Source organism: Mesoplodon mirus (assembly GCF_964341445.2).
Source record: "Mesoplodon mirus genome assembly, chromosome: 9".
Taxonomy (NCBI): domain Eukaryota; kingdom Metazoa; phylum Chordata; class Mammalia; order Artiodactyla; family Ziphiidae; genus Mesoplodon; species Mesoplodon mirus.
In genome coordinates, this window is record NC_138985.1 from 17,785,687 (window position 1) to 17,811,384 (window position 25,698).

Consider the following 25,698-nt stretch of genomic DNA (forward strand, 5'->3'; position numbering starts at 1 on the left):
TTATCTCAATCTACTGCTTATCTTGCATTACCTTTTGTATTATAGATGTCTTTCATTTTTATGAGGTCAAATTTGAGCTTTATTATTATAATATTTGTGCTTTAAATACAAGTCAGGAGAAAAAACACTCTAATTCACACTGGCTTTGGCCCTAAATGTTTCACCAGTCTCTTTACACTGGCAAACTGACTCCTTTAGACAACTATTACATTAAAAAAGTTTACTCAAATATGGTGGATCTTTTTTGAACTTGCTTATTTTAAAATAAAATGAAAAACTCTTATAATTCAGCTACCATTTTAGACTACAAAGTGAAGTCTCAGGCAAAGCAGTATTCTCTTGCATCGCTTTGTGAAGTGACAATTCCTAGGTACAAGCTAATTTCTAATAGGATGAGGCCATTAGGGTGACTTGGTACTTCATTGTCAGCTTGACTTCTCTGAGCCATACAAAACCTCCTGTAATAATACTTAATGTGTAGTGTGGGTACACTGGCAATCTCTGGGAGTAAAATATTTTAAAGCATATCCCCTATAATCAAATAACATTTATTATTTAAATTATAAATCTTCTGCTGGCTAGAACATTTCATGAATGACAAAGACCAAATCTACTTTTACCTCTGAAAAACTGATTTAGCAATTATTCTAAAAATTCATACTATTTTTAACCAATTCCTTGTTTATTTAGTAGAAGTCTTAATACTTATAAATTCACCAACAGCCCTACTATATGAGTTATTTCTATAAATGTTCTTTTGGATTGTGCTTATTTAGTTAATAATGCTAATTGCTGTTCCCTGAAGTCTCTTCTTTATCCCCACCTTTATTTGTTTGCTCATAGGGTTCCCTCTACTTATAAAGTCCTTCCACCAAAATTCACCTATCCTTCTAGGCTCATTTTCAAAGCACTTTCTTATTAAGCATTCCACGACTCTCCTAACAGTATATGACTTTTCCTTTTTAAGAATCCTCATTTAAAACAGATTAAAAAAAAAGAATCCTCATTGCACAACAACGTGAATGTACTTAATGCCAATGAACTGTACACGTAAAAACGGTTAAAATGCTGACTTTTGTTATGTACGTTTTTACCACAATAAAAAAAAGTTGCCCCCCCCAAAAAAGTAGAGGGACTTCCCTGGTGGCGCAGCAGTTAAGAATCCACCTGCCAATGCAGGGGACACAGGTTCGATCCCTGGTCCAGGAAGATCCCATGTGCTGCGGAGCAACTATGCCTGTGCGCCGCAACTACTGAGTCCACACTCTGCAACTACTGAAGCCTGCGCGCCCAGTACCCATGCTCCACGAGAAGCCACCGCAATGAGAAGCCCGTGCACCGCAACAAAGAGTAGCCCCCACTCGCCACAACTAGAGAAAGCCTGCATGCAGCAACGGAGACCCAACGCGGCCAAAAAATTAAAATTAAAAAAAAAATGTACAGAGTGCAAGGTAAACAGTAACACAAGGGTTGGCAGTAAGAGGGTAGAAATGGGAGAAGGGATCCAGGGTTAAGAGAGGAGGGGAGAATAATAAACCAAAACAGTACATTTATTAGCTTTCTGAGCAATCCTCACTCCCTTCCCCAACTTCTCTTTTCCCTAGAATGTCTACAGCAGATTTACCTTTCAGGACAACTCACATATATGACAGGATTTCATAGACAGGGGTAATTTTCCCACTGCTTTAAAAAAAAATAACATAAAATCCATTCAAAAAAATTTTTAATGCAAATTTGTCCTACCCTCTTCTCAGTGCTTTTGACAAGCTCACCCATGACTTCTATTCCCAAATTCAGGGTTAAATCCAAAGTCACAATTCTTTTTGTAACTCCTCAATCCATTTACCCTCCAGGTTCTGTTCCTAACTCTCTAGCACTGAGAGTTTATCATCCTCAAGTAGACACTTAAGTGTCCCGAATGTTCCATATTCTTCCCTGTTATTCTCAGTATATATTCTTTATCTCAGAAATCTCATCTTCTTCCATGAGTTCAATGATCACCCATACACAATAAATTAGAGAGCTACAGGGCCAACCATGACTGGCCTGAGATCTAAATTCAACTCAAACTCTATACTCTAAAATTGAACTCAGTACACAACTCCTCAAATTTATCTTTCCTCCTGTATTCCCTATCTCATCACTACCACTTAGTGTCCACATTAGCTCGGATAAATTCTTCCTCACCCTCCAGTATCACCAAATCTTGTGAATGCTATCTCAGAACTGCCTTCCAAATCCATCCCTTTTCTTCATATTCATTGTCACTGTCTCCAGGCCCTCCTGCTTGAACAGCTCAAATAGCTTTCTAAGCAGTCTCTGCTTGTATCCTTACCTCTCTGCATTTTATTCTCCACACAGCAGCCAAGGTGATACTGTTAAAATGTAAGTTAACATCATACCTAAGAGTAAAACTCATGTCATTTAGAGTAAAAGCCAAAGTCCTAACTATGACCTACAAGAACCCTGGATGATTTGCCGTTAACTCCCAACACTATTACAAATCTACTACTCTCTTCCTCACCCATTCTGCTCAAGCACACTGGCTTCCATGATATCCCTTCAATACACTCTTAACTCAAATACTTGGGCACTTAATGCTCTTTCTGTCTGGAATACTCTTCTCCCAGATAACTGCATGGCTCACTCCCTCACTATTTCAAGTCCTGGTTCCATGTTTTAACCACCCTACATAATAATAATATCCCCTACACCTGTCATATGGTAGACTGATCATGTTAATAGCCTGATTTTCAACTCTTCCTATATTAAAACCACACGTGACTTCACAGTTCTTCAGACTTAAAAGGTGTAATTTATCTCCCAACCCCTTGAAGTTGAGGTGGCATTATAATTTGCCTTGACCAACAGAATGTGAGATCATTTTGGAACATATTTGAAAATATTAGATATGGCATAAACAATATATGGTTTGCAAACAAAACATGGCTTGTAAACAATATAAAAACTGGCAACAACAGAAAGCAACAACAGAAAATTAAATGTGTTGGTTAAATATTCATCTTATACTTCTGGTTTAGATTAAATTGCATTTTCCAAAAATACCTTAAGAATAATCTACCAGCCATCACAAGAATGTAGAGCATGAGAAAATATCAATATTTTATTATTCTTTGAAACTCTTAAGCAGCATTAGAATAATTCATGTCACTGTAGTCTATTTTACAAGATTTTCAAGATTCTCTCTTATTTTTAAATATCCAATATTCAATTATATTTCCCTTAAGACCTAAGAGCATGAAAAATAGAAAGTATGCTGCATCTGAGCCAATAATAGAGGAGAGAGACTAAAGAGGTAGGTGAAAAACTAGGTATAAATGATGCTTCAACATCAAGGGCAGGAAGGACTTTAAAAAAAAAGTCAACAGTGCTGAATGCTAAAGAGGCAACAAGAAAGCTACGCACTACTACTATAAAGTATCTACTGGATATGTCCAGGAGATCTAAGGCAACCACAGTAAATGCAATTTCAGCAGAATGGTAGTGCTTGAAATCAGCTTACAGTGGGGGTTAAAGGAATGAAGAGGAGGCCAAGGAAGCAGAGCTAGCCACTGCCCACCTAATTACTCATTCAAGGAAGCTTAGTTTAAGCCTTCATTTTACCATTAATAATACTTTCGTTGAATGCTGTCTTTCACACAAAAAGGTTTCTAGCTTTTGAACTATTAAAATGTCCATCCTCTTTACTTTTCCATAAAATGAAAAGATCAAAGCATCTGGTGTACTGAACATTAAAACTGTGCTGGGCTTCCCTGGTGGCGCAGTGGTTGAGAGTCCGCCTGCCAATGCAGGGGACACGGGTTCGTGCCCCGGTCCGGGAGGATACCACATGCCGCGGAGCGGCTGGGCCCGTGAGCCATGGCCGCTGAGCCTGCGCGTCCAGAGCACAGGCTCCGCAACGGGAGAGGCCACAACAGTGAGAGGCCCGCATACCGCAAAAAAAAAAAAAAAAAAAAAAAAAAACTGTGCTTCTTACTTTAATAATTAATCTTCTACTATCTAAATTATAAAGTAATGAAAAAAACTTTGTTATTTTGTACAACATCTAATAATGCCAGTGAATAGGTTTAGAGATATCTGAACATGTTCAATTTCTTCAAATAGTTGCAAAATCCTATTATTAATACCCACCTACTCTGTGTTCCTCCTCGGCATTTACATATAACCTATTTACAGCACTAGAAGTAAAGAATTACAAACAACTAGGCATAAATTACAGGAAATTTCTCAATTACACAGTGCATCCAGATTTATCTCTAACACCCATTAATGAACCTTAGGCACAGAAAGGCCAATGGACAGAGTGGATGGAGAAAGCTACGAAGACAGAGGCGCACAGGCAAGCAGGTACCCAGCAGAGACAGAGGCACGCTGACAACCAGGCAAACACAGTATTACAGCACCTGGGTTTTAGATGATCCGGGAACTACAATTAGATTTATTTTATTAATGCAAAATCTATTGTGAAGAAAATACATTAGTCTTTGAGATAGTGATAAATTTCAGAGACATATTCAGAGAGAGAATTTAAAAAATGACAATATAATACTTGGATAAAATTGATCTTTAGAATTACACTTCCTTGCAAGAAGGTAATGTTCTGGTTCCATATTTTAACACTAAAAAATTACAACTTAAATCTTAAGTACCATAAATATGCAGCTTACAGATTATCGTAATTTTATAGTTTCTACACAGAAACCTTAAAGGTTTGACGTTTCATATGTACTGAGTATGTGAAATAATGCTCTGCCAGAGCCAACAGGATGTTCTCTCAACTCACAAGGACTCTTTATGCTTCTTTTTCCCTTCTCTGAAAGGTGGGTGGAGTTTATTTGGGGCTGAAACCTTAAAATAGTTAAAATTTTTTGGTTGTTTTGCTTCAAAACAAATACACTTTGGGCTACCTGCCTAGTTAGGGAACTATCCCTTTTCTCTTTAAGAAAAGTACCTACCAATCACATCTGAGCAAGTTCCCCACCTTGGTCAACTCCACACATTTATACTACACAATACCCATTTCACTGGTGGCAAGTTGATTGATGTGATGTGAATTTCAGGAAGGTGAAAGTGAGATAGAGCAATTCTAGTCATAATGAGTTCTTCCCCTAAACTGAGAAAAAGTGAATGAGATAGGTTAGATCATCGTAAGGGTTGCCTTTATTCAATAGCAGGTGCAACCCCAAACAGTGAAAGTCAAATGCAGACCGCTAAGAGTAAAGCAGGTGCACAGAGAAGCAAAGACAAGTAACCAAGCAGCCCTAGATAGACACAGAAACTGATAAATATGGAGAACCACAGAAAGACAGAGGGGCTGAAATGCAGAGTCACCCAGGTTACGGATGGCTCTCCATTTCTTGGTTCCTGTCCTTAAAGCAGCTCAAGGGCAGTATTCTACTGCAATATTTTTTTTCCACTTAAGCTGGTTTGCAAATATGCTACAACCAAAAATCTATACCAACAAACAAGTTTTCTATAATTTTCAAGATATTTATGCCCCCCCTTTTTTTCCTTTATTGACTTTTTCCCTAAAGAATAAGAATGCAACTGTTGGTCTAAGCAACATCATGTCATAGAAAAAGCATCTTACTATTGTACATCTTGCTTATTTGGGACAAACTCAGCTCTGCCAACTTCTAACCATAAAACCTGTAACAAGCTCCTTAAACAGCTTTCTTGTTCCCTTTAACATCCAAGGGTCTATGACCTATGAGTAAATCCAGTGTACACAGTGAGGGGAGAAGGTGTCCAGAAAAGCTATTCTCCACATTTTCATAGCACGGGAGCTAGAACTCCTTTCATTTCTCACTTTGGTTCTGGCCCCAAATGTGTAGTCTCAAAATCTCTCAGAGTCATCTCCTAGAAAACTCAAATATGCTGAGGAATCCAAACTAAACAGATGCTTACCATTATAAATAACTTGCTGAGGTTCTAAAGACTCTTTTTAATGTAATTTTTTTACAGGGCACTTTTAACAGAAGCCAATGAAAAACACTGATCTGGCCACTTAAGAACTATATAAACAGAGAGTGTATTACTTTATATATCTGGGATAAGGTAAAATTACCAGATTTAAGAACACTGGGCTTCTGGAACTCCATTTTTAAAAGATCCTTCAGGGACTTCCCTGGTGGCGCAGTGGTTAAAAATCTGCCTGCCAATGCAGGGACATGGGTTCGAGTCCTGGTCCGGGGAAGATCCCACATGCCACGGAGCAACTAAGCCCATGTGCCACAACTACTGAGCCTGTGCTCTAGAGCCCGCGAGCCACAACTACTGAGCCCACGCGCCTAAGCCCGTGCTCCGCAACAAGAGAAGCCACCGCAATGAGAAGCCCGCGCACCACAACAAAGAATAGCCCCCGGAAGAGTAGCCCCTGATAGCTGCAACTGGAGAAAGCCAGAAAGTCTTCATGCAGCAACAAAGACCCCATGCAGCCAAAAAAAAATTTTTTAATAAATAAATAAAAAGATCCTTCATACCAACCAAACCATACATTATACGAGTGAACAACTATGCCACAATAATGAGACATCAAAACACTCCTCACCAGAACATTCAGGAATGATGAGGCCAATATTATATTCATCTCATGCTCAGCATTTAAGCTGCTCTCCCTTTGGGAATCCCCTCTTATTTATTTGGGTATATGGGCTTTGCTTATTTTTTACACTGCCACCCTGTTCCTCTCATCTAAAACCCACAGTTCTTATCTCTGTGTCTTCGCAAGTGCTGTTTGCTTTCTATCTCTGAAATGCCTTTTATCCTAATCCACCCGACAAACTCTTCCTTCAAGAGTCAAGTCAAGGCTTCCCTGGTGGCGCAGTGGTTGAAAGTCCGCCTGCCGATGCAGGGGACGTAGGTTCGTGCCCCGGTCCAGGAGGATCCCACCCGTGGAGCGTCCGGAGCCTGTGCTCTGCAACAGGAGAGGTCGCAACAGTGAGAGGCCCACGTACCGCAAAAAAAAAAAAAAAAAAGAGTCAAGTCAAATGTGGCCTCCATGCTGAAATTGTCCATGTTCTATTCAGGCAGATTTAGACTCTCCTGCCTCTGTGGTTTAAATCTTGAATACACTTCCCTTAGAGTAATACCAAGTCTTTAACTACTATTGACCACCTTCTATGTACTACATTAGAAGCTTTACATACATATTATCTTGGTCCTTCTAGGTAGGTATTATATCCCCAATTTCCCTAGATTACCTGCTTATAATCATAACAGGGCCAGGACAGAAATTAATTACCTGATGACTCCAAAGCTGATTATCTTTCTCCTAGTCTAGAGTTTCTAAGATTTTTGGAACCCAACCCCCTTGAGAATCCAACAGCTATGAACCTTCTCCACCCCTCTCCCAATGAGCTTACACACAAAACACTACGTATAATTTGAAGGGGTTCGCAAACCCCCTGAAGCCCGTCCACTGCCCCCAGGAAAACTTCTTGCTGCTTCTCACAAGTCTATTCACAGCCAGTAAACTTTGTAAGGGCAACAACAGTCATATTTTCAAATATCAGTCCTAAACACAGTACCTAGGGCATAGGGGGCACTCAGTGAGCACCTTTTGAATGGTGGATGGTAGGAACCATGGAAGGATGGCAGGGCTGCCATTTTTGCATTCCTTCAGAGCCTACCAGGGTAGCTACTCCACCGTTGTTAAATAGCTTTTCAAATGCAGGTTACATCTAAAAACAGTTACTATAGGAAATGTAGATATTAGCATACACCCCAAAGCCTCTGAGATTAACATGATCCACATTCCACATTCTCTAGGAAAAACTTCTGGGGAGCAACTACTTATATCTGCTATAAGCCAGTTCACAGACACTATAATATTATACAAATGGAAACAAGATATCTATGCTATTTCAGAGGGAAGGAGATAACAGTCAAGGTTTGAATGCATGAATCTAAAAAAATTAACTACTACAGGAAATATGAAATGCTGGGAGAGGGGTTCAATTCCTGTTTGGAAGAGACTAGTGGTTTAGAAGAACTGCATGTCACTGGACTTGCCTTAGCAAGTAAGTCTTCAACTCAAATCTAATGAAGGCTTTTTTTCCATGGTATTAAAAATCATATTTGCAATGGAGAACAAGTGCTTTAAGATAAACTGGGCTAATACATTTATCTCAGAAAGTGAGAGTTAATTACAATTCTTACTTCTGAGTTCTGGGTGAATGTGGTAAAGTCATTCTAAATTTTTAGTGTTTTGATCTTCAAGGTATTCGCCCATAAAATAGAAGGAAAGTTTTCTAAGAAAGGGGAAAAATATGCTCAACAGTACAAACACAGACAGATAAGCAAGATTTCATTCATTCAGTGGGTATGCTCAAGGATGAGAAATAGCTCATCCCAGAGGAACGAAAGGACACACACTGCAGAGTACAGGAGTTTAATACTGTAAAGGTACGAGAGACTATATTAAGAAGGCTCTGGAAGGCCAGGTTAAGAAGTGTAGACTTTATCCTATTGGCCTGTGATTCTAAACCAGGGCAAAAGCTACAAAATAGGCAGCAGGGGGATAGGAGAAAGGGAAATTCGTCAGACAGACAGACATATAATTATAGTTTGAAAAAAAGCAGAGCTTGGGTCTGATGCTTTGAGTTGCCTTAGGCATTTAAAATTCCAATAATTTTAATGGTCATCAAAGGGAGCCTTGAGGGTTTTTTGAACTTATATTTTTCGATGATAAAAATAAAACCATGTTTCCAATACAGTTCTACATAAATGTATAAAAGAAAACCGAAATAGGCAGCAACACGGGGACTCAGACCCACATCTTCTGATTTTATAACCCGTATGCCCTCCGTTATCCCACAGATGCCAACACTTGAAAGTGATATTTTAGGAAAGTGAGCATGATATATGGAATGAATTAGATGAGGCAAGAAACTAGAGGCAAGGAGAGAACAGCTATTGCTGCAATCACTCCCAAAACACCCACGACTTACAAGACACCACTATTGTTGAAGAGATGTCAGTGACATGATATCTGGATTTCCTTAATGAAATCTAAAACCGAAAGTTAAACGTGGACATTTTATTAAAATTAATCATGGGGTGGAGGATATACGAGTAGTTACTTTAAGTGGTTCCCTCAATCCTTATGCATATCAACCAGTGTCCAGAGAAAAATACGCACCGTACTATTTTTCACATTTATGTAGAAGATATTACAATTAATAAAAATGTATTTATTTAAAAGTTTTACTAAATTCAGTCTAATACTTTATCTTTTATTTTCTTTTTTTCAGTGGATACTAAAAATAAAACAACATTTGTGCCAGCACACCTGTAGGTAAGAGGAAGAAACAGCAATTCTCATGCTGGTTTAAGAGACAAGCCCCTTGGACCACCTGAAGAGTCAAGCTCTGTCTTACAGCATTAAGCTCACTATAATTTCTGCTAACGCAATGGCCATTAATGCTTATGAAATGCCAGGCACTATATTAAGCAATGGGGATACAGAGATAGTTAACTAAGTCCCAGTTTGTACCCTTGGAGGCTTTCAGTCTGGGGAAATCAGAAATGTAAATGTTTATTAATCTAATGAACTGAGTACTATAGAAACCCAGAAATGTTTACCATACGAACACAAAATCTTAATCTATCTAAATGTTAATGTCTTACTGTCAGTTTCAATCTTTCAAAAATCTTTTCCAAATTAGATATCAAATACTGAAGGAAAAAAAGCTAACAATATTCTAAAATTAAATACAGGAAAACATCCTTGAGAATTAACACTTGAGGTAAATTTTTATTGTGCTATCTCAGTGAGCCATGTCTGGAAAGTTACTTAAAAGTTCACTTCCACTTTTGAAGTTAGTTAAAATATAAATACGTTTGGCTGGACACTCATCAAAGGTAAGAAAATCTTAACTAAACCAGTGGCACTGGGAAAGGACTAAGATTAGCTCAGATCCTACGACTGGAAAATATTTCCTTTCACTCTAGCTTTAAAGACATGTTAGACATACCGCACCATTCATATAAGCTTACTGAGATATTTTAAAAACCTACAAGCCAACCACAAGATAGCACTTCACACCCTCTAAGGTGGTTATAATAAAAAAGACAGACAGTGACAAGTATTGGTGAGGATGTAAAGAAATTGGTGGGAATGGAAAATGTGCATTCTCCTGGTTGAAACGTAAAACATGGAGCAGCTTTGGATAACACTCTGGCAGTTCCTCAAAATGTGAAACATACTTGTAGGTACATACCCAAGACAATTAAAAACATTGTGCAAAACAAAAACTTGCATAAAATGTTCATAGTAGCATTATTCATAAAATAATACAAAATATATTGCATCTTATGTATTATTACATACAAAATATTCCAAAATGTGGAAACTACTCAAATTGTCTATCAACAAATGAATGGATAAACAAAATATGGTATATCCACACAACAGAAAATTATTCAGTCATAAAAAGGAATGAAGTATTTCTGACCACGCAACAACACTGAGGAACCTTGAAAACATTAAGTCAAAGGAGTCAGTCACAGAATACTGATTCCATTTATATGAAATGTCTAGACGAGGCAAATCTATGGATACAGAAGGTAGATTAGTGGTTGCCAAGGTCTGCGGGGAGGGGGGAGGAATGACTGCTAATGGGTATGACGTTTCTTTGGGGGGTGATAAAAACTGATTGTGGTGATGGTTGCACAATTTTGTGAATATACTAAACCTATTAAATTGCACAACTTAAATGAGTGACTTTTACACTAAGTGAATTATATCTCCATAAAGCTGTTATTAATTTTTAAAACACCTGCAAGCCACAATATTGAACAGTTTAACAACGATGAAGTTTTTTATACTTACCTAGTCTGTGCAGCATTAAGATCTTGCCAGGCTTTCAGTCCTTCCTCCCGTCCTATTTTTTAACAAATCAAATCCTAGCCTTAAATCAAAACTTCAGAGGTCTTATTTAACCAAAAGACAAGTTCTTGTTATCTGTCTTTTAAAATTATACTTAAACAGCAATCATTTCACAAAAAAAGATATAGAGAAGGAGTGCATATAGGAAAAATGTCCCTATCTCATCTTTTTTTAAAAAAGCAGAGGGTGGGAGGGGATCTGTGTCTTCCTCTGGCTTCTGCCATCTCCTTTCAGAATGTTAAAAGTAAATGAAAGAAATTTATACCACTTCGCCTATTTCGTCTTCAACCCACTATAGTCTGGCTTTTTCCCATACCCCAACCCCAAACTGCTTTTTCTAGTCACCTAATCACTCCTACTTGGCAAACAGATGGGTGCTTTCTCAAGCTCACCGTACAGGTCCTCCCAGAATTACTGTATCAGACGTCGGTGACTACTCCTTTCCTGAAACTCTCCCAGGCTTTGCTGACATCCTCTGGGTTCCCTTCCTTCCCCTTTGACCACACCTTCCCGGGAGCAATCACTAGCACTTCCGTTTAGAAGCTGCTCTTTAAATGCTGATGCTCTTCAACCTAAAGCTGGTCACTCTATAGGCTTGTCTTAATCAGCTCGTTTCACTTTCATGCTTTCAAATACCTCTTACATGCTTTAATTCTGTCCCGTCAGCTCTCTCGAGCTCTACATTTCCACAAGATGTCTCATAGGCACCTCCTTTTAACGTGTCCAAAGCTAAACTCATTCTCTTCGACTTTGAAATTTCCTCCAACCATCTTCTGCTTGGTCTCCTCTGCTTGTTTCTCCTCTCTTCCTCCTTACCCTACCAAACAGTACCTTCCAACTTGAGTGACGGGATACCAAGCTAGAAACCTTGGAGCCAGACTACAACATTCCTATCTCCTTCACTACTCACGTCTAGTGACTCATTGAGACTTCTTCCTTTATCCTTATCAGGTCCTTTGTATACTCTCTGTTCTACTGTCTTAGTTTAGCTCAGGCCCTCGTACCCCATTCCCTATATTTCAACAGCTTCAAAAATGCTCTCCTTCAATCCGGTAATCCATGCTTCATACTAACATCAGAATCCAACTTTCTGCAGCACAAATCTGTCAAATGACTGCTTACTTTTATAAAAAATATGCAGCGATCTGCAGAGACCTATAGTACTGATTCTCAGCATTTTACCAGAACCAACCTGAATGATATAAGTGAAGGCTCAAAGTAAAGCACTGGGGTGGTGAGGGGACAACTGGAGGTGGGGAAACACTGCTGGAGTGTTCAAACAGAATGTCTATTTTCTTAACACCTGCCTACTTTTCCTGTAACTCTAAGATCTGTAGTGTGTTACTGTTCAAAATTACTATTACTGATCTATAGTATCCAGCATAGATTCAAGAACCTTCAAAACCTGATCCCTACCTGGTGTCTCAGCATCATGTTAGCCTTTATCATGCACTATTTCACTGTTTCTCAAAATCTGGTGATGGCCCACCCCCAGACCATTTCAAAGAGTCCACGAGGTCAAAACTCTTTTCCTAACAATATTAAGTTATGCTTCCTCACCTGTAAATATGCAAATGTACAGACTTTAGTACAAGATTTTTTTTTAATCACTTTCATTCCCTTTAGGAGTGTACAGCGGAGTTTTCTAGAGGGTACATCACACGTGATACTGTGAAATGTGACAATGCAACAGTATGAATGCAACAGCTATAAGAATCCAGCTCTCTTCTATTAAGCCAGACATTAAAAAAATTTGCAAAAATATAAAAACAATGCTTCTTCCCACCAATAACTTTTTGAAAAATAATTACTTGTCATAAAATATAGTATACAGGTTAATATGGAATGGTTTTATTATCATTATTTTAAAGTAAATTTTTTTAAAATATCTTCTAATTTCTAATACAGTAAATAAACAAAAGCTCTTTGGAGTCCTCAGTAATTTTTGAGAGTGTAAAAGACTCTTAAGATCAAAAGGTGTGAGAACTGCTACATTATTTACAGCAGATTATCTACCACTCTCTAAATATGATCAACTGTGAAACCTCCATCTTTTGCATGGCGATGCATCCTCCACCACCTGCCTAGTCCTAAGGGACCTCAGATGCATTCTGGAGAAATGGGATAAAGAGAACAGGTTTTGAAGTCAAGCAAGATACATAACTTCTCAGAGTGTGTTCCCTTACCTGTAAAATATAGGTTATATCTACCTCATAAATTGCCAATATGTTAAATAAGACAGTGTAAAATATCTGGCACAGTGTTTAACATATAGTAGGGATGAAAAAATGTTAATTTCCTTTCTACTTAAAATAATTTATAAAATCACAAACACTACTGTAGTAAGATTAAAAACAATACAATTATTTAATCATAACAAAGCAAGCAAATTGGTTGTTTTGAGCAGTTCCTTCAGGATTACTATTAGTAGAGCAGATGGTTTTATATAATAAATTCCCTGAAATGCATAACTACTAAGGTAGTTCTGCAGTTACTTGTGATTGATAAATTCAGATTAATTTAAAATATCAGTAATTGGGACCTCCCTGGTGGTCCAGTGGTAAAGAATCCACCTTGCAATGCAGGGGACGCGGGTTCAATCCCTGGTCATGCAACTAAGATCCCACCTGCCATGAGGCAACTAAGATCCCACATGCCATGGGGCAACTAAGCCCGCCCACCAGAACTACTGAGCTCGCGCACCTCGGCTAGAGAGCCCGGGTGCTGCAAACTACAGAGCCCACGTGCTCTGGAACCAGCGCGCCACAACTAGAGAGAAGCCCACGCGCTGCAACGAAGATCCCAACTAAGACCCGACGCAGCCGAAAATAAATTTTAAAAATAAATAAATCTTTTTAAAAAAATCAGTTATTTTAAATAGCATTTTGACATAGGAATGCTTGCTATTATACCTCAGTTTAGCCTTAGAAAAAAATGTCCATAAATCTTCTCCTTCCAGTGTTTCACAAAAAAGTACTATAATTCACACCTCCACTGCATCCTGTTTTTTAAATACTCTACTAAGTCCACTCATTAAATTTTTGTTTTCATCTTCATAAGTAGAAAGAGAACTAGTTTTTAAACTGAAACTGCCATATTTGTAGCTTCACTGTTGTCTTTTATGATTTTTTATATGCAAGTGTCTAGTGTATAAACTTTAGCCTAATCAGAATAAATTTACTTCTTGTTTCAGTACTTTAATTATACATGATAAAGCTTTAAAAAGTAAAAGAAAATTACTGAGAATGGAAAGCCCAGACATCTCTTTTTCCTTCTATCTCTAGTTACATGTAACTGCCTATATAAATTAGCCATTTGAGAATATAGAGACAGCACAATAATTTGTTAGATGAAGACCCTAAATATCAGTCTCATATTTCAGTCTTGTGAAGTAGGTAGTATTTTTCTTCTTTGAAAGGTGAGAAAACTCAGTCAACTCATTTTCTTTCAAGGGGCCTGCCCAAGGTCAGAAAACTAGCCAATGGCAGAGATAGGAGTAAAACATCTGTCAAACATAAATGTGCACCACCCTACCATACACATTTACTTGTCATGATCACTGTCTCCCATTTCACAAAGAAGACTAAAAATCGAGATAATTGAGATCACGTTCTGGATCTGCCACAGATTAGCTATTTAACCATCAACTTGTAAAGTAATCATTTTGGTGCCGTAGTTTACACCATCTCAATACCTTAGTTTTCTTCTCTTTCACAGAATGGGGTGCACAACAGGCAAAGGCCAAGAACAGACATTCACAGAATAGTTAACAACAAGAGGAAAAATTTCTACCCTTACTAGTATCAAGATATTCAAATTAAAACAAGATACCATTTTTCAACTATCAAATTATCAAAGATCCAAGATAATTATTATATGAACACTCATACAGTACTGACAGCTGTATCAACTGACAGAACTTCTTCAAAAAGTTATTCATAAACACATATTAAATGTGTATATCCCTTCATCTAGTACTTCCACTACTGGAAGATACCTTATGCAATAATCCAAAATAAAGAAGCTTTATGTGTAAGTGTTCACTACAGAATTATGACGTATAATAGCAGAAAATAAATGGCCTAAACATTCAACCATAAGAAAATAGTTAAGCTAAAAGACAGTGGCTAGGTGAAATATTATATAGCCACCTAAAATCATTTTTACAAATGAAAAACACTTAAATATTAAGCTGGAAAAAAATTTCCAAGAATATTAAATGGTATTGATATATGTAGTATGGTCACAGAGAAGCATTAAAAACATTAACAGAGATAGCCTTTGGGAGATGGGACTATAGGAAGGCTGAACGGAATAATGGAAAGACCACAGTTTGAATGCCCATTCTACTTTCCTACAGGTAAGGCATTCTTAATTATTATTGTATAATTTCCAAATGTGAAACAATGAACATTATCACTTCATATCTGAATAAGGTTATAATACAGTAGCTAGATTACCCCTAAGACTCAGTTCTAAAATGCTAAAAATTTTTAAATGCATTTTTAATCCACATCAGAATTTTAGAACAACAGAAGAGTCAGAATCTATCAGCTGATCTCCTGTTCTCTTTCCATGGCAGAGGGGACAAAGTTTCCCTCCAGCCTTCTAGTCAAGGGGAAAAGATTGCTTATCAAGTCACGGAATAAAAAAAGCAAGCACTACAAAAGAACAGCCCTGGTAATCAAATCTCAAGTGTAGAATCCCCTAACTATGCCTAGGTACTATGGAAGAAAAAGGAAACTAACTCATTTTGTCCTGGAAAAAAGAAATCTCCAATAGGAATCCCTGACTCATCCCCAAAGCATGAACCCTAAGGCTACTTCCCCTGTACAGGAGTTCAGAGACTGGGCACTTGTCCTGATGGCCTGCATCACCAAACAATGCTCTTTCCTGACAGGATATGCCCATGGATAACAAGATGATTAGCATGCAAAGAATAAGTGGCCAGGGACCACACCACCTCTTCTTCCACAACCAAAATAAGACTGAGTAAGACTAGTTTTAAACATTTAATATATTCTAAATAAATATTTTCTTCTCTTTTTGCCGAAGAGTAATAAAAAGGGGACTCTGTCCAATTTTTGTGATACCATTCCAAAGATACCAACACATTTAAAATTCGCAATAGTAAAAAGGGAACATGTCTTCTTTTCTTTAACCTTTTCAGGTCAAAAAGTAATTTTTCAAATACATAGGCTAAATATCAAGAGAAAATCTTTAAAATAAGGCATAAATTACTTAATCAACATTTTCTGCACCTTCAAAAGATACTAAGAAAACCTAACTCCTAGCCTCCTCTATTATTGGTCTAGGGAGATGGGAATCACAAAGCTCCAACAACACTGTTATAATATTGTGTAAGGTGAAGGGTTAAGAATTTTAACGCTAAAGCTTTACTAGACCGAAGTCTCTTTAAAATGTGAAAAATTATTTCAGCACTAAAAGCCATTTCACCTGCACCTTGTAAACAATTAAACTGTACTTTGAAACAAAAACTAGCCAATGTTTGCTGCTCACTCACTTTTATACACATTAACTGTGTATCCCTTGAACAATCGCGAATTTCAGAGTTAAGTGACTATTCCTGGAGGTGTATCTGGCCCGGGAGCAAAATTTTCCCTAGCCTATTTCCCATTCCCAAACCCCGCCAAGACTAAGGAGCAGCCACTTTCCAAAGTCCCACTTCCTTTTCCATTCCCCAGACCTCCAGGGTTTCCAACGCCCCAGTCTTGCGCAATATCCGTAGGAGCAGCCGCCGCAACCACCGCCTCCTAAGCCGAGAAACAACCCTAAAGGGAACATTGTCCAGCAGAAAAATACAGGGGGGAGGGGGGGCAATGGAGGAAGTCGACTTCTCGTCCCACGCCTTCGGATCTGACCCCCTCGTAGTGATGGACCAAGAGCAATTCCACGACCAGGACTTTTAACCTCCTCTCCAGCCCGCCCTGTACAAGCAGAGGGCGAAAGGGGGGGAGGGGGGTGTCGGATGGTGAGGTGGGGGGGAGACTTCGAAGGTTATCTCCCACTTCAGGGCTTCGGCCCATACGGTCGCCTCCGCCTCAACACGACTATTGTTCCCAAGTTCCCCACCCCCACCCCGGATAGGAAGTGATAGTCACATCCCCTCTGCCTTCGGCAGTGTCCCCTAGGGAGTCTGAAGTAGGCTTCCTTCAGGATAACCACGCACCTCCCCACCTCTACACACACACGCGCTTACCCCCGCAACCTCAAGTCACGTTGACCCCACAACCATCTCAAACCTGGGTCTCAAGAGACCAGAGATGGAAGAGGGGTAAATGGAAATTGAGCAAACCACGAGATTGCTTACGGACAGACCCGTTCCCATGCACCGGAGGCAACTGCGAACCCAGGAACGGCAAACAGTCCTACCTTGCCCACCCCTGAGACCAGCTTGAGCAAAGGGACCCCACGAGTTAATTGCCACCTTAAGAGTCCCGTTCCTCCCTCAGCCGCGACACGCTCTCCTCCCTGCCTCGACCCTCCCTGGAGGGGCAGTTGGATGGGGAGGTGAGGAGAGACGAGCCCCCCGGCCTGTACCTCATTCGCCTCCGGCTCCTGGCCCGAGAAACAATAGGTGGTCTCTGGCGGCGGTGCTGAGTGCGGGCTCGGCCGGGCGGCCTCTCCCTTCGCGTCCTGGACGCCGGCGGAGGGGGCCGCGATCGCGGGAGGAGAAAAGGCGGCCGAGGGGCGGAGGCGACCTCACCTCCCGCCGGCCTCCGAGTCCACCCGGCCCTTGGGGCTGGCGCGCGCCCCCTCCGCCCCTCTCCTCACAGCCGCACACAAAGCGCTGGCGGCCCGAGCCGGCCGGGCGAGGCTGCAGTGGGCTCCGGTGCCGGCGAGAGGAGTCGACAGCGAGGGGAGGGACTCACCATGAAGTCCCGGGCGAAGTTGTCCTCCCCATTGTGGTCCGGACTCTTCATGGCCTGGACCCTCTGTATGAATTTCCTCAGGATCTCCACTTGCTCCATCCTCCCGCGTCCCCCCGGCTGCGGTCGCTGGCCCCCCCGCCGCCCTCCCGCCCGGCGCAGAGCCCGCTCAGTCTTCCCCAGCTCGCTCCCCCTACCCGACCCCTCTCTCCCGACCCCCGCCGCTCCCTGCTCCTCCCCACCGCCCAAGGCGGTGGCAGCGGCGGTACCAACCCGGCTCCCGATCCTACAACTTCCAGGAGCAGCCGCCGCTCTCCCACAGTACGGGGCGAGCCACTGCGGCTAGCGCCAACCCCAACCCCCAGCTTGCTCCATCCTCCTTCCCCGCCCTCCTCCTGCTCTGCCGGAGACGCCGCCACCGCCTTAGGAACACGGCTCTCCGACCGCCCTGCCCCCGCCAACCCCTTCCCGGTTCCTCCTTCCCTCCCTCCCTCCCTCCCGGCTAGCAGCCGCAGCCGCCTCTCCCCACGGGCGCGCCCCCGCCGCCACCCAAACGCGCGGCTCCGCGCAGCGGCTCCGTCCCGGGCGCTACGCCGCGCCGAGCCGCCCCCGCCCGCCCCGCCCCCAAGCCCGCCCCGCCGGCCCTAGCCCGGCTAGGAGTGGCTGGGAAGCATTTCGGCAATCGGCTGGGAGACTTCACTCCACTTCCGGGGCGTGGTCCCGCCCGGGTAGCGCGTAGGTCTGAGGAGCGCTCGTAGTAGGGAATTCGACACAGCCGGGCAAACCCTACTCAACTGGAGTAGGACTTCAGTTGGAAACTGCGGTCTCACCGCCTGTTAGTGGGAAAAACATATTTCTAGAGTGCTTCCGCCCGCCGCCAGCCATGGGCTGGGACTGCAAATCCAGGCCGGCCGGAGTCCAGGAGTGGGGGCGGGGGAGGGCGGCGGTGGGAAGAGAGGCATGCTGGGAACTGTAGTAGTGTCATCTCCACGTTCGCCGCAGGTATGTCTTCATCCTTAATGTTGAGGGAAGTTAGACCTTGGCACTTTGGGGAATGGCTACGGCCAAGAGAAACGAAACGCTTCTTCAGTGATAGGACTTTTGCTTTTTGCACATCCGTCTAAACCCCGGCGAGTGAGGGCCTGAGATTCAGTTTGTCCTAGTATGAATTGAAAGGAATCTATCTTCTTGCCTTTAGATTCGCAACACCTCAGAACTGAATTAATAGATTTTTCTCCGTAGAATGCATCTTTGTAAGTCTTCTAGTAATCAGAGAAATCCGTCCCAGTCTAATTCATCATTTTACAAAGAAAGTGTTTGCCCATGGTCCCCCAGCGTATTCTTAGCAGAGCCCAAACTAGAGCCCAGATCCTTTTGCTTTCACTACAACACCATATTGTTTCTCACAAAGCGTAAACTTGTGATAATGTGACTGAGGTGAAGGACCTGATCCGTGGACTTCTTTTGGTCACTTAGACCCACACACACGTTTTTTACAGATCAGATTGGTCAGGCAATTTGGTTAAAATAGGAAATGTCAGTGGTAGGCCCCTTTTCCCAGATGAATGTTTAGAAGCACCGTGGAATTTAGTGATAAACTTGAAGAAAACAGGTATGAGTAACAAGATCCAATTTCCTGTTTGTTTTAAAGAAAAATATTACTCTTTAAAATAAAACAACTGACATATACCGATCTACTCTTCTTCTCAGAAATAACCACTTCCAGATGTGCCCTTCCAAATGTCTTCCTATGCATGTATATACAGGTATGTGCATGTAAAAAGATACAGTTTTGTCCTGTATTTTAAAAATTCACTTAGAGGAATAGTTTAATTTCTAAGGTAAGCTTTATTTAAAATAAGGGTCTGGAGTATTTTACTTTAATCAGATTACTGAGACTCAGTTTCACTGGATATGAGTAAAGATTAGGATCTGGGTTTGATCACCTACCAGTATAGCTCACTGTAGGGTACCCTTTCCCCCCAGAACTAGGAGAAAAATTAGACGTGGGCCGAGAAATGGGCAGATGATCGAGGACTGCTTCTACTTTTGATATGTCAAAAGAATGTGCAAATCAGATGGTGATTGATAAAGACTATATGCTGGACAAGCTGTATATCAGTCTAGTGTCAGTCGGGTTACTTGTTTGAGTTATCGAAAGTGTTAGTTGTTTCAGTTATCGAGTCCTATTTTCGCTAGTGGTTTTGCAGTCTTTTTGTTTTCTTTTTTTTGTTTGTTTTAACTTTTCCTCTTACTGCAAGCTTCTCTCTCTTTCTTGCAACACAAGTCTCTTTTGAGTTCTCAGCATCTACCTTTGGCATCTCACGTAGGTTAAGGAAAACAAAAGTAAAGTGCCTTTATGGATTTCAGGTCTTTTGGAAAGACTTTCCTCTTTTTAATATATTTAAATCTTGTTTCAATCTGCAGATATTTTTTGAGCACCTCAAAATAGGAGGGGTTGTGCTGTGTGAGGGCAGGGGGAGATACAAAAATATCTCAGAGATGGCTTCTTCTAGAGCTTACAGCTGTTTCAGGAGACAGGAAAAAACACTAAAATCTTGGTTACTGTAAGTTAATAAATGCCAAATGAGTGATACAATGAGTAGTTTAGCAATTCTCAGAGGAGAGAATTGTGAACTGGGTTGTCAGCGTGAAGTGGTCACAGAGGACCTTGAAAGATAAGTTAAATTAGGTTTGAATGGGAAGAAGAACTCCCAGGGAAGAGAAGTGACGAAACAAAGCATGAAGATAGCAAAGCAGAAGTTTGAAGCAGAACTTCTGTATATGTGTAAAGGCACTAAAGTAGACTAGGACTGGACTCTGGCTGAGGATTTGGACCTGATACTGTTGTCAGTGGGAGCCACCAAAGGTTTCTGAGTATAAAAGTGAAATTACGAAAATATTAGTCTGGCCGTGTATGGATAAGTTGTGAAGTAATAAGGGAAGAGAATGGAATGAGCCCTATTGGGAGCCAATACATGACACGACAAAAGCTGAAACTAAGGTCATAGCACTGCAATTACAAAGACACAGATGGAGGTGAGAGAGACCGAAAACACCCAGAACTCGGTGACTGACTTAGTGGACAAGAAAGAAGGTGGAATTTAAAAATGACTGAAATTAGATTGGAAGAGGTCACAAAGTTTGACAGAACACAGGGCTGTGCATGGTATGAGCAGATGGGGACCTTTGCACAGGAGGTGAGAGAAATTGGCACATCATCTTTGGAGGCAATTTGGCCATAAATGTATCAGAGTGGAAATGTCATGCATGCTTTAACTGAAAAATTTATAGGTAATATTTATAGCTGTGTACAAACATACGTGCTTATTGCAGGCTTTTTTGTAACGGGCAAGAGTGGAAACAATGTACCTGCCTATCAAAAGTTAAAAAACAGAATCACATATATATAATTAAGTCCTCTGAAACCATTAAAAAGTGAAAAAAATAATCTGTATGTGTTGATGTGGAATAGGTTTCAGGATCTGCTTATTAAATGAGAAAAGCTAGGCACACATTGCATTTATCATATTCTTCCATTTATGTAAAATGGAATGTGGATAAAATACGGATAAGATGCTAAAACACGCATAGGATTTTCCTGAAGGATACTTCAAAAACTGTTAGCTGTGATCGCCTCTAGGAGGGCCTTGAGAATCTTTGGTGCCAGTGTGCATACCCTGTCATATTCTGAGTATTTTATGATGTGTGTACATTACTTTTCCAACAAAGTTAAATCTATTTGAAAATTTTTTTAGACTTTAAATCCGGTCAATAGGAAGAATGGTGTTATCTTTAACAGAAACACACGAATAAATAAAAATGAAGCAGATCTTGTCTGGGTGATGTTTTAAAATGGCACAGCTGTTTCAGAATGTCCACCTACTTACACCACAGTTCTCAAGGAACACAACTGCCCTGCCCATTCACAGCCACAGCTGAGGGTTTGGGCACTTGACCCAAGTTAACCAACCCATGTGGACTGGCCAGCAGCCTATGGCCTGGTGTAGGAACATGATCTGGGGATATCGGTCCTCACTGTGAAGAGTTGGAACTTAGAAACCTAGAGGGAGTAAGTCATTAAGCCGCAAGGGCAGAAGCTGAATGCCATGGGGTAGAAATAGGGATCTGACAAGCCGAAGCCTTGTGAGAAGAGTAGAAAGTATGGAGAATCTAGTTAGTCAAGAAAGGAGCATGAAGCATGCTTGCAGAGATAGGTAGATATGTCACCTTATACCCATATGGCCATGGGAGAGATGGGGAGAATCTCTGGAGCAACTTAACTTCTTCATAACTGTTTAGGACAGGTTCCATTGACATTTATTCCAGAAGTCACTTCTGCTTTTCCTGAAACAGAATAGGGCAATAATAAAGAGCGTGGGCTCTGAAATGAGAGAGATGAAGATTCAAAAACCCACTCCATTTCTTACTCAGGGCAAATCACTTAACCTCTCTAATTCTCAGTTTCATCTTCTAGGAAAGCTGCATGGTGCTGTCTTAAAGAGGTGTGTTTCAGAATTAGTGTACTACACCTTACACTTGCTTATAGAAAACACAAGAACTGGTTAAACAAAGAATTAATGATTTCCAGACCTTTTACTTTTTTACCCTACGTCTCTTCTTTTGGCTTTTTTTCTGCTCACTGGCCACCTTTACTCTGGGTAAACACATGAGGGATGAGAAGAAAGCCAAATACTGTTTTCAGAAATCTTCCTTCTTAGTATTACAATACTTTTGTGAAGGTTTGAGTGGGAGTTTAATAATCCAAAAGAGGGTTCAGAATTATATACCTACTTCATATTCACAGTATCCCTTCCCCTCCCAGCTCAGGTAGAAGTAGTGCTTTATATCTGTAAAGAAATTTTTTTTTTTTTTTTGCGGTATGCGGGCCTCTCACTGTTGTGGCCTCTCCCATTGCGGAGCACAGGCTCCGGACGCGCAGGCTCAGCGGCTATGGTTTACGAGCCCAGCCGCTCCGCGGCATGTGGGATCTTCCTGGACCGGGGCCCGAACCTGTGTCCCCTGCATCAGCAGGCGGACTCTCAACCACTGCGCCACCAGGGAAGCCCTCTGTATAGAAATTTTAACTTCTGGAGTATTGTTACCTGTTCTCTCATAAAAACTACCTTTGTTATGGCTTTCATGGCATTATAGCTCTTTGTGAGCTCTGTTTTTCTTTACAACCCTGGGAAGTAATTTGGCATCATTGTCCTCATTAATAGATGAAAAACTAAATAAAACATGGGAGTGAACATGACTAGCTTATGTAAAAACCAAATGTCATGCATGGCCAGAAGCCACAGGTCCTGAGTTTCCAGCTTGTTGCATAAACCACTGAGTCACAATACTTTTATACCTGTGAGACTGCGGTGAAGAGTCAAACCATTCCTAAGATTCTCCCAAAGTAGCACTTCTAATATTAACCTGTCATTTCACGCTACATTCCTCAGTCTTCTCCATACTCTCAAACTTAAGGACTCATAGCTGAGAAGTTTTGGGAGCCTGGATAAGAAAGGAGGGAGGGAAATTCTTCTCTACTTCATTCCTGGTATTCTTTACTCCCTCATTCCTAGACCTAGTTACAGCAACAAAGCTGTTCACCATTTTTTTAATATGCGAGTTTATTGTTGAAATATGAAATCCATTTTATAGGGAACTGGGTTGGGGGAAAGGAGCGTATCTTTTTAGTCTAGTGTAGTATGAGAGTTTTAGAAGAAAGGCATATAAAAATGGAGAGAAATTTGGAAAAGATTAAATTTTTTAAATAATATATATTTCTAAACTTAATATGTCAGAGTTTTTTCACACAGTACTCCCTGTTTATTCTTATAACTCTACCCTAAAGTAAGCAGGCTGGGTAGTATCATCTCCATCTTTATTTATGCATTAGAATACTAGTAGGGATTGTAATGCCTAAGCTTAGAGAAATTAAATGATTTGCCCAAGGTCATATAGAGGGCAGAACTGAAACCAAAACCCAGGTGGTTCACCACTCAGAGTGTTACACAACAAAGGTTAAATAGTGTAATAATAAATACTAACTGCAGGAGAATGCTGTAATTAAATCCACTCTCTCTCTAAATTTTCTATCTCATATTTCTCATGCTGTTTTTTTTAGCATTCTAAGAAAAATTAAAATTTTATAAATAACTTCAAAGTCAAGGACTACCTGAGCATCTAATTAGTGATCCTTCAACCTGATGACATTTAGTTTCTGTATTCAGGAATGGATGATTAACAAGGGCTGTGACATATGATTGCACCATATATAAAATCCATCCAGTATATTGGTTGGTCTCAGGTCCAACTATCAGCAAAATGCCACAAAACAAGCAAAAAATCCCTTTCATTCAGTGACTACTATTATTTTAAATTAAAAATAAATTGTGGGGGCTTCCCTGGTGGTGCAGTGGTTAAGAATCTACCTGCCAATGCAGAGGACACGGGTTCGAGCCCTGGTCCGGGAAGATCCCACATGCCATGGAGCAACTAAGCCCATGCTCCACAACTACTGAGCCTGTGCGCCACAACTGCTGAGCCCGTGTGCCACAACTACTGAAGCCCGCGTGCCTAGAGCCCGTGCTCCACAACAAGAGAAGCCGCCGCAACGAGAAGCCCACACACCGCAACTAGAGAAAGCCCGCGCACAGCAACTAAGACCCAACGCAGCCAAAAATTAAATAAATAAATAAATAAAATTGTGGACAGAGAAAGAGAAATACTGTATGATCTCAATTATATGTGGACTCTAAAACAAACTCATAGAAAAAAGAGATCAGACTTGTGGTTACCAGAGTCAGAGGGTATGGGGAGGGGGAATCAGAGCAAGGTGGTCAAAAGGTACAAACTTCCAGTAATAACGTAAATAAGTACTAGGATAGGATGTACAATATGATGACTATAGTTAACACTTATATATAGGAAAATTGTAGAAAGAGTAAATCCTAAGAATTCTCATCACAAGGAGAAAAGTTATTTTCTTTTTTCTTCTTTCTTTTTATTGTATTTATATGAGATGATGGATGTTAGCTAAACCTATTGTGGTAATCATTTCACAATATATGTGAATCAAACCATCATGCTGTACACTTTAAACTTACACAGTGATTCATGTCAATTATTTCTCAATAAAACTAGAAAAAAAATTGTGATTCCACTTATATGAGGTATCTAAAGTTGTCAGATTCATAGAAACATAAAGTAGAATGGTGGTTACCAGGGTCTGGGGGTGAGGGGAACGGGCAGCTGTTTAATGGGTATATAGAGTTTTGATTTGCAAGGTGGACAAGTTCTGGAGATCTGCTTCACAACAATGTGAATATACCCAACACCACTGAACTGTACACTTAAAAGTGTTTAAGTGTTGCCTGGAGGGAAGCTTTATATATGCTTGGTACCCTGGTTTTTATGTCTCTTGCCCCAGTTTGGGGGGCTGCTGCCTGAGGAATGCCTCTTGATTCGCCTGGCTCTGGTAGCCATGAGGCTTGCATTTCTGGGTCCCATGGCGCTGGGGCAATTGGAGAAATGGGCTTTGGCAAATTACATCCCCAAGGCACTGTACAGATAGTGGACTGAGGCACACACCCCCAGCCTTTCTGTGAAGGAGGCCTCTTTGCTTGTCCTGGAGCTTCAGCCTGAGGGGCAGGCTTCAGGTTTGACCACATTTTGTGGCATATAGAGCTGCTTTTAAGGAACATAGGCCTTGCCATGCCATCTGGGCTCTCTCCCTCTGCCTTGCTCCAGTTCATTAATATCACCCAGGAAAAACCTTATACACTTGTCTGGAGCCCTGAGTTTTGCTAATGCCATCCAGGGACACCTCCAGATCATATGGCTCTGGTGGCCAGTGGGACTTACACCTGTGGTCCTGCAGGAGTGTATATATTTGCATACATT

General features: G+C 40.9%; 1 protein-coding gene and 1 long non-coding RNA gene across 4 annotated transcripts in view; one reads left to right on the forward strand and one right to left on the reverse strand.

Annotated features, from left to right (window-relative positions):
• PTPN12 (protein tyrosine phosphatase non-receptor type 12) overlaps window positions 1-17,952 on the reverse strand; it is a 90,192-nt gene extending 72,240 nt beyond the window's left edge. The window contains exon 1 of one of the 3 annotated variants that reach the window (XM_082632642.1): window positions 17,806-17,952. In XM_082632642.1, coding sequence (XP_082488768.1) covers window positions 17,806-17,904 — 99 coding nt within the window. In that variant the 5' untranslated portion in view covers window positions 17,905-17,952. Of the gene's footprint in view, window positions 1-17,473; window positions 17,587-17,805 lie in introns of those variants that run through there. The other 2 variants (XM_082632643.1, XM_082632644.1) reach the window with 2 other exon arrangements.
• A 572-nt stretch (window positions 17,953-18,524) lies between these two features.
• LOC309810516 overlaps window positions 18,525-25,698 on the forward strand; it is a 100,374-nt gene continuing 93,200 nt past the window's right edge. Inside the window, exons 1-2 of the long non-coding RNA XR_014295009.1 lie at window positions 18,525-18,804; window positions 19,513-19,568. This is a non-coding gene — a long non-coding RNA (uncharacterized lncRNA). The remainder of the gene's footprint in view (window positions 18,805-19,512; window positions 19,569-25,698) is intronic.